This window comes from Tribolium castaneum, chromosome 1 (assembly GCF_031307605.1).
Source record: "Tribolium castaneum strain GA2 chromosome 1, icTriCast1.1, whole genome shotgun sequence".
Classification (NCBI taxonomy): Eukaryota; Metazoa; Arthropoda; class Insecta; order Coleoptera; family Tenebrionidae; genus Tribolium; species Tribolium castaneum.
Window position 1 is genome coordinate 13,972,933 of NC_087394.1, and position 13,321 is coordinate 13,986,253.

The 13,321-nt window shown below is 32.2% G+C and overlaps 1 protein-coding gene across 1 annotated transcript in view; it reads right to left on the reverse strand.

Annotated features, from left to right (window-relative positions):
• The window catches only part of LOC655188 (dynein axonemal heavy chain 8), a 57,443-nt gene that overhangs the window by 7,981 nt on the left and 36,141 nt on the right, over window positions 1-13,321 (reverse strand). Inside the window, exons 33-46 of the mRNA XM_015978363.2 lie at window positions 12,972-13,319; window positions 12,799-12,917; window positions 12,402-12,738; window positions 9,111-9,611; window positions 8,841-9,057; window positions 8,476-8,794; window positions 6,613-6,839; window positions 6,166-6,565; window positions 5,944-6,111; window positions 5,682-5,897; window positions 3,166-3,303; window positions 2,816-3,112; window positions 1,477-2,759; window positions 1,143-1,419 (exon numbers count right to left, since the gene is read on the reverse strand). Coding sequence (XP_015833849.1) covers window positions 1,143-1,419; window positions 1,477-2,759; window positions 2,816-3,112; window positions 3,166-3,303; window positions 5,682-5,897; window positions 5,944-6,111; window positions 6,166-6,565; window positions 6,613-6,839; window positions 8,476-8,794; window positions 8,841-9,057; window positions 9,111-9,611; window positions 12,402-12,738; window positions 12,799-12,917; window positions 12,972-13,319 — 4,847 coding nt within the window. The remainder of the gene's footprint in view (window positions 1-1,142; window positions 1,420-1,476; window positions 2,760-2,815; window positions 3,113-3,165; window positions 3,304-5,681; window positions 5,898-5,943; window positions 6,112-6,165; window positions 6,566-6,612; window positions 6,840-8,475; window positions 8,795-8,840; window positions 9,058-9,110; window positions 9,612-12,401; window positions 12,739-12,798; window positions 12,918-12,971; window positions 13,320-13,321) is intronic.

Consider the following 13,321-nt stretch of genomic DNA (forward strand, 5'->3'; position numbering starts at 1 on the left):
ATTTTATTACAAGCGAATTTACCAAATTTGTTGTCAAAAAATACGCTACAATGCGATTTACATATGCCCTAGCCTCTGTAGCGGCATTGCCATCATAAACACCTCTAACTTATAACCGAGCTTTTAACAATCGACAAAATCTCGAATGTAATAATGTAGTAATATCGTATCATTTTAAACGTACAAAACCGAAGGAAATTAATAATACTCCTCACTAGACAAAGTGATCCAAAGAATTTTAACATCGCTAACATCAACTAATGAATTATGTTCCACAAATAATTGGAAAGACAGCATAAAGCTTATTATTTACATTTTTATCAATAACTCGAAAACTAAAGACAATTGGAAATTTTTTTACTCTTATCTTTCGATTTGTATTAACCTCCTGAGTCAAATTCCTAACGCACGGGCGTCAATTTTGAGACACCCCGTATTTCCAGATCAAATCTATTTAAAAAGTTTCATCGTAAAATTTCTTCGATGACAAAAAATTTAAGCAATTAACATTCATTGCTTTTCATTGAACAAGCACGACGCCTGCCATTGTCATCGATTGCTGTATTGAATGCCCCTAATGACAAAAGATTCATGCTTGCTATTTCACACCAATTACATACATTGTTAATTTTTATTAATTTTTTGATACCTCAAAAAATTGAGTTGCACATGTTTATTTGCTATTTTTTTGAGAAGTTTGTAGTTTTAAGATTTCATTAGTTTCCCCATTGTTGTCTTTCAAACTAGTATAGCTAAAATTTAGTTTGTCGATAATTAAAGTTTTAGGGCCGGTTTACATATCGTTTTAATCGCAAATGAATGATTAAATTGACGTTTGTCAATGCAATAAATTGCAACTCAATTTGACTTAGTTTAATACTGAATTAAATTTTAATTTCGCTTTCTATAAACCGACCCAAATGTTTCTAAATTCCGCCAACAATTGATAATAGCACTACGTTCACATTTAGCTTTTCAAATTTTGACATTTTTTGCATTTATCGGGATCTAACAAACAATTTTGCAAGCTGAAAAAGCCACTGTCAGTGTCGAAAAAACATAATAGCAGTGCCTCTAACTAAAATAAAACGAAATCCAGTACCTTAATTACTCAATCTAACTCAAAGTAACTAGATTCAAACCTCGGACAAAGCTTGTGTCATAAGTTTCCTCGCATGTACTTCCTGTCCTTGCCCCATCGAAATCGATCTAACCTTCGTTTCAAGTCTTTTAGCCAACTGTTCAATATACGGAGTCGGATCAGACCCAATACTCAAAAAGCAAATCATCGGTGTCATGGCTCGAGATTCGTAATACAACGTTTCCAAATTCAAAACAACAGGTTCTGCAAATTTTTGACCCAACGAACTAGCTAGGTATTTAGTTGCTTGAGTTATCGTGCGATCTGGACACCAAGCACTACAAAAATTCTCGTAACAACAACACTTGACCAAAATTAAAACTCATGTCACAAACCGAATCAGTAACAACTTCCTAAAAGTATCCAAATTATTGTACCCATCAGGTACCACAGCTTCCTCTGGTGCATTTTTATCAAACCAATGCTTCCAGAGCTTATCATTCGCGGTGATTTGTTGGACAATGTATTGAAAGTGGCGAAGTTTCGACAATTCGACCAGATTCAACCACGTCATGTCCGTTATCCATTTGGCCGGTTTAGGGGGACACGTATTAAGGTCCAAAGCGGCGCCCCCTTTTATAAAATTTTGGAACTCTTCATGTGTTATATGTTCACGTTCCAGGTCGATTTTCAAACACATGAGAAGCACAAACATGTACTTGTGTATCTCGTACAAACCTCGCGATTTGTATTTAAAAATTTCAAAAGTCAGATAGTCGATAATAAAAACGATTCGTTTCGATGTAATGTTACTTTTCTCAGATCGGTGCATGGACAAATCGAATCGTTCCAAAAATTGGACCAAGGACGTTTGGTACATATTATTGACCATTGCCATACTGACCACCAAGAAATACAAAACGCTACCTCTAGTGGCAACCGGACGAAACTCTTCTCTGGCGGCATTAATCTTAATTTCGGTCTCTTTAGCAATTGCTAGTTTTTCTCGAATATCACTCGCCGTATTTCGTGTAATGTTCAAAACATCGATTACCGTGGGATCATCAAGGAGCGATCCTTGCACCGTTGTCAACTTGTACAACAAATTGGCTTCCAATTCTTGCATTTTTCGTCGATTCGCTGTCGCATCGCGCATCAGATTCGTTCGTTCAGCTTCCAGTTCTTTCTTCTCGGTCAAAATCACACGTCCTAAGAGCTGATCTTCCAAACCTTTCATTGTGACGGTAAAATCGATGACGGAAGTTCGTGCGAAAATTTCAGGAGTGTAGGAAGGGTTAGCAAGTTTGGTGGTGATGTACATTCGGAAGTCTTGATTAACGTCCACTTCTTTGTCGCCAACTTTGACTTTGTACGTTGTTCCGACTTTAATGTGATTTTTTTCAAGTACGTTGTCTAGGACAGGATCCAATTCTTCGTTAATGTCTTCGACAATCATGGGATAACCGAGCGAAACGGCGTCTTCAATATGGTTTCGGAAATATTTGTGGTTGAGCGAAGTGACGAGTAAATGATTTTCCTTTTCTTTTGCCTTGATCCAGAATTTTCCCTGGCTTTGGGGGTCAATCAGGAGGGGAAATCTGGACGCAGTTGTGACTATAATCCCGTTTTGGATCGAGAGTTCGTCAGTGGGCAAACCTTGCAAATTCCATTCTCCAATCTAGAAAAACACAAGACAAATATTTTTGCTTTATGTTTGAAATTACAAAATTTTACAGTTGCCGTGTCCGTAAGACTGTCAATGATATTCAAACTTATCGTCACCGGAATTTTACGCTTTAGCACAGCTTCGAGCAAAAATTTCTGCATGTTTGTTCGATACTCTTGATTAAATGGTCCAGAATAGCTGAGGAAACCGACCAAAAGGACCACATCTCCGATTAGTCGATCTGTTTCCGCTTTGAATTGAGCCAATTGTTCGGTCCATCGAATTCTTTCACCGGCTAGACCGTCTATAAGGGCGGTAGCTGAGTCCATTTTATTTTTGACTTTCATTGCATCATCAAACACTTCCTGAAATTTGATCGATTATTTTAACAACTATTGATTGGAAAAATGTAACAGACTTGTTTGTGTCTCATTGCTTCTTCGTATTGAATTTGACATTGTCGTACTTCTTCTTCTTTCTCGGCCAATAGTGTCATAGCACTGGATAATTCGGCTTGGGCTTTGTCGAGTTTGGCTTGTTGGATGGCCAGGTTAGCCTGTGCATTTTAATGAGTCATTGAAGGAAAGGTTCATCTTTTTTCTAACAAATTTTACGAAAAAAATTGAGGATTTTAAAAGTCAAGAAATACAACAGCAGCATTTATAGTTTGAAACAATTAGTAATTAGTTTAAGTATTTACTTAAAATTAACAGTAGGACATATACGCTTTAGATCGTTACAAAATAAAAACATTTTATTTTTTAAATTCCTTTTTGCCTTCTCATTTCAATAACTTATTTTAAAGAAAAATTATACTTGTTAACAATGTTCACAATGTACAACATTGAAATGTCAAAAAATGTGGTCACTGTAATATAATAACCATGCTCTTTGTTTCTGTCCATATTAGTTGCTATAGAATTTTTCTCAGTTTGTATACTTAAGTTTTAACGCTTTAAATAGACAGATGAGAAAAGTTTGAATTTTGTCGTGACTTTGCCTTTCGTGAATAAATATCGAGAAAATACTCTACTGTGAACATACTAATGTTTTAAAATTTCTTTACTTTGAAGAAAAGTGATGCCACAAAATATACTCACCGGCAAAATTATTGCAACACTTAAATTGCAGGATTTGAGACTTAAGCGTTCTGAAAATCGTACTGAAATTGATGATATAGGATAATAGCATTTTCAAGTATAACTTTGATGGCTATTAGTTTTGTTAAAACAATATTGGTGTAGCTTTATAGCTAGCTAATTATTTGTCAAATTATCAATATCATAGCAGGCCACGTAGAAGGGAGGTAGTTATCCAGGCTTGAGGAGGTAATTCCAGGTAATAATGATTGCCTCCAAATGCCAAAGTTGCCTTAGTAGACTTTGTCCAAGCCAAAAAAACTGATCCAAATGAAATTCACTTTTTGGCTTTTTTGACAATCAATAAGTTGTAGATTTAGTTTAATTTAACGTTAAGTAGTTAATTAATTAGTTTTTGATTAATTTATTACTTTAAATTTATTCAGTAAAAAATTAATCTTCTCATGTGATGCGATAATTTTGCTGGTGAGTATAGTTTTAAAAGTTTGTTAAAAATAAGTCCTAATTTTATTAAAAGAAATTATACAGTAAAGTTATATATAGTATTATATATAGTAAACTAAATTGATAATGAATTCAGGGGCTGTTACCGAAACAATGAATTTAAAAAACGTTGTATCAAATATCTCATCATATAAAAGTGGTTTTATCAAAGTATTAGCTGTTTCAAAACTACAAAAACGCCAACGTCGTATTTTACCGAATTATTTTTTTAAATAAGGTTGATAAAATTTCAAAATAGTCATTAATTCATTGAAAGAATAAATTACATTAGCTATTATTTTTTTGAATTGCATAAATAATTTATAACAGCTAATTTTAAGAGAAAATGCGATATTGGAGTTTTTTTTAGTTTTAAAACAGCTTATATGATAATTTACTGTATAATTTTACTTTTCATTATTAAGTAACACTTGGTAGCACTATAATCTGAACCCAAAATTAATGCACAAAATTCACATCTTTGTTATTATAAGTCATTTTTCAAAAAGATCCTCAAACTGGTCGATCTTTTTTTAATTCTACATTTTAACATTACGTTATTCATTTTTGACTTGGAACTTCATTCTTAATTTTTTCTAAAATAACAATCTACAGTTTTTTTCACTGTTTTAGATAGTACACATCTTGATCCTTTTGAAAAAGATCCAAATTAAAAAAATAAAGAAAAAAAAGTATAAAATATTGATAATTAAACGTAGAGGGCTTTATTTTTTTGTTCTTGACATATAACCGGCGCTTGGTTTTTATATATTTTTTGTATAGTTAGCATGAAAACACTTAAGGACACATAAACAAAAAAATGAACAAAAAACTTTACTTATTATAAGAAAACAAGAGCAAAAAGATACTGTTTATTATTCTTTTTATAATTCTATCAATATTTTTTGTAACTTGTTTTATTTTGTTTTTTTCTTCTTTGAATTTTTTTATACTTACTTAAAAGATAAAATTGTGTAATATCTGAAACACAAATTAAAAATGACAGTTGTCATTAAAAAAATTAAAAATCATGTTATTACTACAAAACGAACGATGTCATAATGTCGAGTTGTCGAAATATACATAGGATTTAAAAAAATAAATTCCAACTGTGCGACGATTTTTTTTAAACAAGTGAATTTTATGCATTACTTTTGATTAAATCTGAATAAAGTATTACCTCTGCATTATCTATCTTATCAGGGGAGAAGGGTAATAGGTATTGTTAAAGTTATTGTTAAAATCAGGTCTGAACATCTATCTTTGTTTTTAAAAAATAAATTGAAACTTTTTGACATCTATTGTCCCCAAATATCCTCGTATTGTTGATGTTGCATTTCAAATACTTTACCTTCAAAGGCAATACTTCTCGATTGACTTCAAAGAATGAAGCCATTGCAATAGTCCAAGAAATTAGACCTGCAACATTACCACAAGCCGTTTTGGCATTCTCATACGTATACAAAGGAAAAGCAAAGTAAGGTTGAAGCAAATCAACAATTTCTGCATTAATCGTATCCTTTGGATATTCCTGCAACTTATTCAAAAACTTCGTATCAGCCATCACCTAAACAAAAAAAAATTACTCCAAGTCATTTTAAAAACTAAAGAACCTTAAGTGATTCAGTCCATGACGAAATCAAAAACCCTTTTTCAGGATCGGCCTTAACCGGTTCAAGCTTCCGTTTGAAGTAAATCAATACACAATCCATGATAAGCGTGATGAGATAAGGCGGTTTCCCTAATTTTCTAACTGTTGCAATATCAGCGGCTTTAATTGTCTAAAAAAAAATAACATCAAATAATTGAATTCTCTCAGCTCCAAAGAAATTTACCAAAAGCGCAGCCTCAGCTGCATCCAAGGCCGGCTTAGCAGCCAATAATTTACTTTCAGCTTCTTGTTGATCAACACTGATAATAGCCACAAGTTTTTCTGCTTTGTCTTTCACAACTGTCGCCTCTTCTTTAATTTTATTTGTAATTTCCGAAGCTGCCAAAACTTCGTCCAGGACTTTCTCAGCTGCGTCAGTTGCAACTTTCATTTCTTGTTCTTTAATAATCAATTCCTTTTTCAATTCGTCCACATTTTGTTGGGCTTCGACTAGTTTCGTCAAACCGGTACGCATCCTTGAATCCATTTCACCAATATTTGCCAGTTTTTTAACATACACTGTTTTGTACGTTTCAAGGAACGATATAAAAGTTTTCGGTGTGACATAAGTCCTTCTCCGGAATCTAAATACAATTGATTAAATTTTGGAGGATATTTTTTTAAAACCAACTTTTCAAAGTAGCTGTTACAAGTCAGTGCGACATAATCTTGGATTTCACCCATGACATAAATCAGTTCTTTTTTAGTATCGGGTGTTGCAACCACACTGAATTTGTTGAGAAAATGTTCGGATACTTCGATTAGGGCATCTCGTGGCCATCTGAAGAACCAATCGATTGTACAACCGGAAATTAAACCTGGGAACTTCAAAGCCCGACTACGGAATTTTTCTCCAACCTAAAACACTCGAATTAGAAATTTGGAAAAGATATACAGGGTGATTCTTTTAGGGCCTACATGAGAAACTTTTTTACTTCTAATATAGTTAGAGCTTTAAAATTTTGAATACAATCCAAATCGACCATAAAATTAAATTTACACAAAGTTGTTTGTATTTATCTGTCATAGTTTTTGACATATGTCCATTTTTTGTTAATACTTTTATTTGCAAAGCTTTATCTAAGATATCACAGCCCTTGAATTCTTTGCGATAAATAAATATTTTTTTTGCATTCGATAACCGACGCTTTGAAGAGTTTTTTAAAATTTCCGAAATTGTCAACTGTCAAAATTCATGGGTAGATTGATTTTTTTTAAATGGTTTTCAAAAAACTGTTATAACTCAGTTTTTTCAAATGGAACGACTTTATTTTCTTAACGAAATTCGAAAGGACATCGATATTTATGGTGATTTTTATCAATACGTGCTATACCTATCTAATACAGTTTTTGAAAAAAATCACAAAAAACGGATTTTACTTCGTAAATTTTATAGTTGTTAATCAAGTAGACCTTGTAAAATGGTCAGCAATTGTCAAACTACGCAATAAAACAATAATATTTATTTATAGTTTATTATAACTAAGTGAATTGTGTAATAAAGTAACTTAGTTAGTTTGCCATTTTGAACCTCTTGAATGAAAATGGTGAACAAATAGGACATTTATTTTAATTAATACCATAATTTTATTGTATTATCTCAAAAGTTTACTTGATTAAAAATGAAAATAATGAGTCAAAATTCTGTTTTTTGCGATTATTTCAAATACTGTAAGAGATAGATATACAAGATGTTAATAAAAATCTGCATAAAGATTGATGTTTTTTTGATTGCCGTTGAAAAACAAAGTCATTCCATTTGTAATTATTATTTTCAAACATTTATAGTAACTTTTCAATTTGTCAGATGACGATCCTAAAGACTAAAACAGACCCTCTAAACCTTTGGCTATCAAATGCTAAGAGAATTATTCTCTTATTGTAAAGGGTTCACGAGCTGTAATATTTTATATTTACATTTTACTCAGTTTTAGAAAGCGAATTTAAAAATACAATAAAAATAGTTCGTTATTATTAAAAATTTCTAAGTTGGCGCTAATTTCCCGTAGTTCCGGAAATTCAGTCATTTTGAAAATAGTTTAGCCGAACTCAGAATGGTCGAGTCTCAAATCTTAAAGCTCTAGTTATATTAGAAGTTATAATGTTTATAATGTCGTTTTCAAAATAAAAGATATCGCGGTAGGCCATGACTGTGTGACACGACCTTTACGTTATGTAACTAGAAGTGATAAAGTTACGTTTACATTTGATTGTCAAAGCTCAAAACGTCAAACAAAATTTCAGGTTACTGTAGACAAAGCAAGACCTTATAAAACGCTTTGATTTTTAAATTGAATTAAATAAAATGATACAACACAAACAAAAGTGGCAAATCTTTTAATAGTTTTGACACAAATCTAGTTGGAAAACAAATACCAAATATTAATATGTAAAGATACTAAAACCAGCAGTATAACCAACTTAAATTAAAATTTCCACAGCTTACTGGGATCTCATTTAGTTTGAAAAAAAGTTTATATTTAGAATCACTCACAGGTGAGAAACAAAGGACTACGTGTAAGTTAGACCGAGCTCGGCTTATGAAGAAGTCGTATAAATTATCACCAGTTGGTGCTCTTTTTGGCTGTGCTTTTTTCATTACTAGAACTAAATCGGATGTTATTTCGTCGATTTCGTCTTTGGCGAACAAATTAGCAATTTCGCCTGAACTCAATATATTGTTAAGACTCTCCAAAAATGTCTCATCTTTAATTTCATTATCGGTAAATATGAAAGAAATTCCTTTCCCTTCAAATCCAGCGACTCGATAGAGATATTTCATGTCTTCCATTAAATTACCAACATTGTATGTTCTGTAAGTAAAAATTGTATCAAACGCACCACAAACTTAATTGTTACCGTGTTAATTGAATCTGGAACGTTTTGTAATTTGCGATAAAGGACGCAAGTCTTGTAAGACTCTGTTTTCCGGAACCTCCAACACCCACCAATAGAGCGTTTCCACGTGCTGATCTAATTATTCTCGAAATGATCATCAAATGAACCATGGCGTCATGGAAAAATACCAAGTCCATGGCAGCACCTCTTATTTGCTCGTTGTATTGATCCACGAAAGCTAAACTGATTCATTCACGCAAAATATTCCAAAATAGTGGACAATCCACTTACAAAACAATTTTTCTTTCAAAAATTCCCAACTTGGTATTTCTTCATAGATCTTTGGAGCATCAAAACAAAAATCTTCAGGTTCGTCACCTGTTGCTTCCGGTGGTTCTCGCAAAAAGTCAACCCAGAAGGTTACGTCTTCAGGGTACTCTTCATGTACATCGTCTAGCTCTTTTTTTACTTGGTTTTTAAGCAGGTGCAGGAACCATTCTCTTTCTTTGGCTTTTGTGAAACGATCCGATATAACTCGGCAACATTCATGCTGCCACAGTTTCAGCATTGATGAAATAGTTTGGCATTCTAGACGTTGTACTGTTAAGATTCCTTGCCATATTCTTGAAAGATCTCTCAAGTTAAACACGTAATGGAATTTGGCCGGTGTTGGCAACATTTTGATTTTAGTATGTTGCCAAATGTTACGAGTCAATGGGATAAGTCTGGGGACAAAATCGACGATTTCTTGGTTGAAGCGTTCAATACAAAAGTAACCGCAAGCAATTTGGCCTAACAAATATTAAATTAATTGTTTTGGAATAAGCTGTGGTTATTTTCACGCGAAACGTGACAAAATAGCTTAGTATCTACATTACACAAAAATGGTGGATGCGCCGGGATAAAAGAATTAGTGTTTTTTTTAAATAATTTTCAAGCATTTTTGTATGTTGGTCCTAACTAAAATACGAGTTTTTAAGATTAAATAGGAAATTAATTACCGATTAAAACTTATTTATAAGATGATCATACAGGGTGAATCATTGATATGGGTGCGCTCGATTGCTCCTACACTCTCAAAGATATCGAAATAAATCAAAAGACACTGCAAATGGGAAGTCAAAGTGTACGGCCTAAAATTATCTTGCCCTATACAGGGTGTTTCATTTTTACAGTACATTCTTTATTTTTTTAAATGGCACCCCCAGTATTATTGTACATATTTAAATTTGCACTTTTTGAGGCTTTATAAGTCAGTATAGTTTTTGCAATTTACTTTAATCGTTCAGAGGTTATTTAATTTTTTCTACAATTTAGTGCGTCTGCAATCATATTATTAAAAAATCATAGAGCGCTTGATTTTTGGAATATCAAGTTGGGTTAATCAGTAGGTAGACAAATGTATGAGGTATCTTTTGGTGACAAGACCATACATTTGCATTGTAGCATTACCTTGCTGTGACACATTCATTTTGGTAAAGTTTGAAGGACCATAACTTGATTTTTTTAAATAGTACCCTCTGTATTTTATTACTAATTATTATTTAGCGTCTCATTTTACATCTTTTTTACTTCTTTAGTTATTTAGGTCAAGACCGTTTTACACTTCATTACGACTAATTTATTGCAACAAACTGCTCGTACTATTTCTTCTTTCTATTTTTCATCTTTTTTTAGTTTATTTGATTTTTTAAGGACAAGTTCTTGCTTCATCATTTATATAATAATTAAATTTTACAAAAAAAAACAGAAATTACATCTTAGTTCTAGGAATTTAATACTATTAAAAAAAGTTTATTAATTTAAATCTACAATATTTGGGTAATTTGCAAACATTTAACGGTTATTAGCGCGTATTCTGTAACTTTTTTAACGGGTAGTTAAAAATTAACACTGATTAAAATCGCAAATCTAGGAATTGGGTATTCTTATAGCAATAACGATTAACTGTCTTTTAATTTTAGCGGTTTCATTACAGAATACGCGCTATAAATAATTAACAAAGACCTTGTTCTGAATTTTGTTTAACGGGCTGTCAGAACACTAGTTAGGAGAGCTAAGAGCGCCTATTCTACAATGAAACAATTTTGATTTAAAAGTTCTTCAAAAACATTGGCAACTTTAAAAACTACTTTGTATTAATGATAGTACTGAAAACGCTTATTACAATAGTGAAAACCGTTTCTCTGTATCTGCATTCTAACTCAAGTTATTTGAATTTAAATTTGACATTATAACGTCATAACCGCCTCTCGAACATTTGGTCCAATATTAAAATCAAATGGTTTTTGTCTTTTAAGTGACACTGTCAGAGTTTATAAATTTTTTTAAATTTTTCGCAAAATTCAAGACAAAATTTGGAACAGAAATTAGTCGAAAAAGTAGTTCATTTTTGATTTTGTGGAAAATGTATGAAAAATGTTCAAATATCTGTAAAGTTTTTGAAAACTGAGAGGGTTCAGTGATAAGAGGATTCTATGATGAAAGACGGTTGTTACTTCACGATTTCGTTCTTTCGCTTATTTCTCATCGCAGAAAATTTTGAAAAGAACTTAATGCCATAGAACGAACCATATTTTCAATTTCCGTTAAACCATAAAACAGGTAGAATAAGTTACCAGTGCCTTGTTAGAAGCAATAATTATAAAATTTCTAAATTTTCGATTTTAACCTTAATTACGCGTATTCAAAAAAAAATCTAGCGCATTTATTGGTTAGTGCTATGGCAACAAAGATTAACCGTCTAACATTGATTAAAACTACAAATCTAGGAACTTTATTGCTTATTGCTACAGCAACTACGATTAACGTCCTTTAAATTTCAACAGTTTCATCACAAAATACACGTTAATGTATGTTAAAAAAAGTGTAGATTAATATTAAATGAAAACATTTTTTCTAAATATTTTTGCTTAACACAGGGTGAACTAATTGTCATTTTTTTGAATTTTTTTTTGGAGAAACTACTAATTAGACGTACTTGCCACTTGATAATGCATTCGATTTTGAAATAATTAATAAATTGAAAATTGCTTTCTTCACCCTGTAGAGACATCAAAAGCTTTTTTTATAACAGAGCTTGCGAAAAAAGTTGAAACAAGTTTTTCTAGCAGAATTCATTCCGTTTAAAATCAACTGTCGGTAATAGAAATGTGTTATGGTATGTTCAAAATTAATTTTGAAAATTACGAAAACACTCGAATGAAAAAACCTTAGAGAACTTAATCTTGTGATATTTTGCATAGCTAGGATGACATCTGAAAAAAGGAAGTTTTTACTAAAAACTAATTAAAATTAGATCAAACAGTTTGAAACAGCATATTGGTTAAAGCATTTTTTTGTTAACAATATTTCCTATATTGTGCTAAAAATGGTGGATGCGCCGGGATAATATCTTTACTGTCAGTAATAACTTAATCCTATACCTTTTGATCAACTTGTATGGATACACATGTATTCGTAAAAAGCGAGGAAAACAAGAGAAATTATAAATATGGTGTTCAGGTGAACACACTGAATATTATAACGGAATAGTCAACGTTTCGCGTGAAAATAGAAGTTTTTGTCTTTCGAGTTTCTTACTGAAAATAACATCCATGGCCTTGTTACTTGGTAGAGTGCAATTAAAAACACAAAATTGTCGTTTGAGACGATGCGGAATATCATTTCGTCCACCACCAGGATGTATCATAGCAGCCAGAAACATAACATCGACAATTGATGAGAAATCGCCCGGTTTATCTAAACTGTAAAAACCTCCACATTCCATGGCTTGACGCACAATTTCGTTAGTTATTTGGTCTCCCCAGTCATTAATAACGGGCATGTTTATATCGTCGATAAATATCGTCAAGGTTTTCCCAGCAGGTGGACCATAAGTTGTTCCCACTCTTTTGTCCACATACGACTCAATAATTCGCTATATTAATTAATAAATTATTTTGTGGGCATTTCAAAAATTGCGGATTAGTTTAATTACCTGAACCATGTTCGGTGTGGTTGCGGAAGAAAAATTAAAACATTTGCTCAGTTTATATTCAGGATCAAAAGTTTGCGTATATCCTTTTATCATGACAGTTTTGGCAGTACCTTGCTCTCCTATAAATTTGTACCAAATATTTATTTGATTTTTTTGACTTTAGATATAATTACCAATCAGTAAGACGGCTTTATTTTGTTTTGCCACAGTGTCGATTAAAAACGCAGTTCGAACATTGTCGATATTTGGCACCAAAATATTAATAAATTCCAAAACGCTGTCAGTGGGATAAATAAATTCTTCGACCCTTTCAGACCAATGTTGCCAAGTTCCCGTTTTCGGGTTGACAACATACTCAAAAATCGTCTCATTTTCGCCACATTTTGGCCAATCAAGTTTCGAAGGATGTGTTACAACAAATTGTTCCATTTTTGTTCGGTCTTCCAATTCCAAAACGGCCCCAACTGACCACATCATTGAAAATAAAATCAAACGTTCCAACTGCTTATCGGTCCAAACTTCT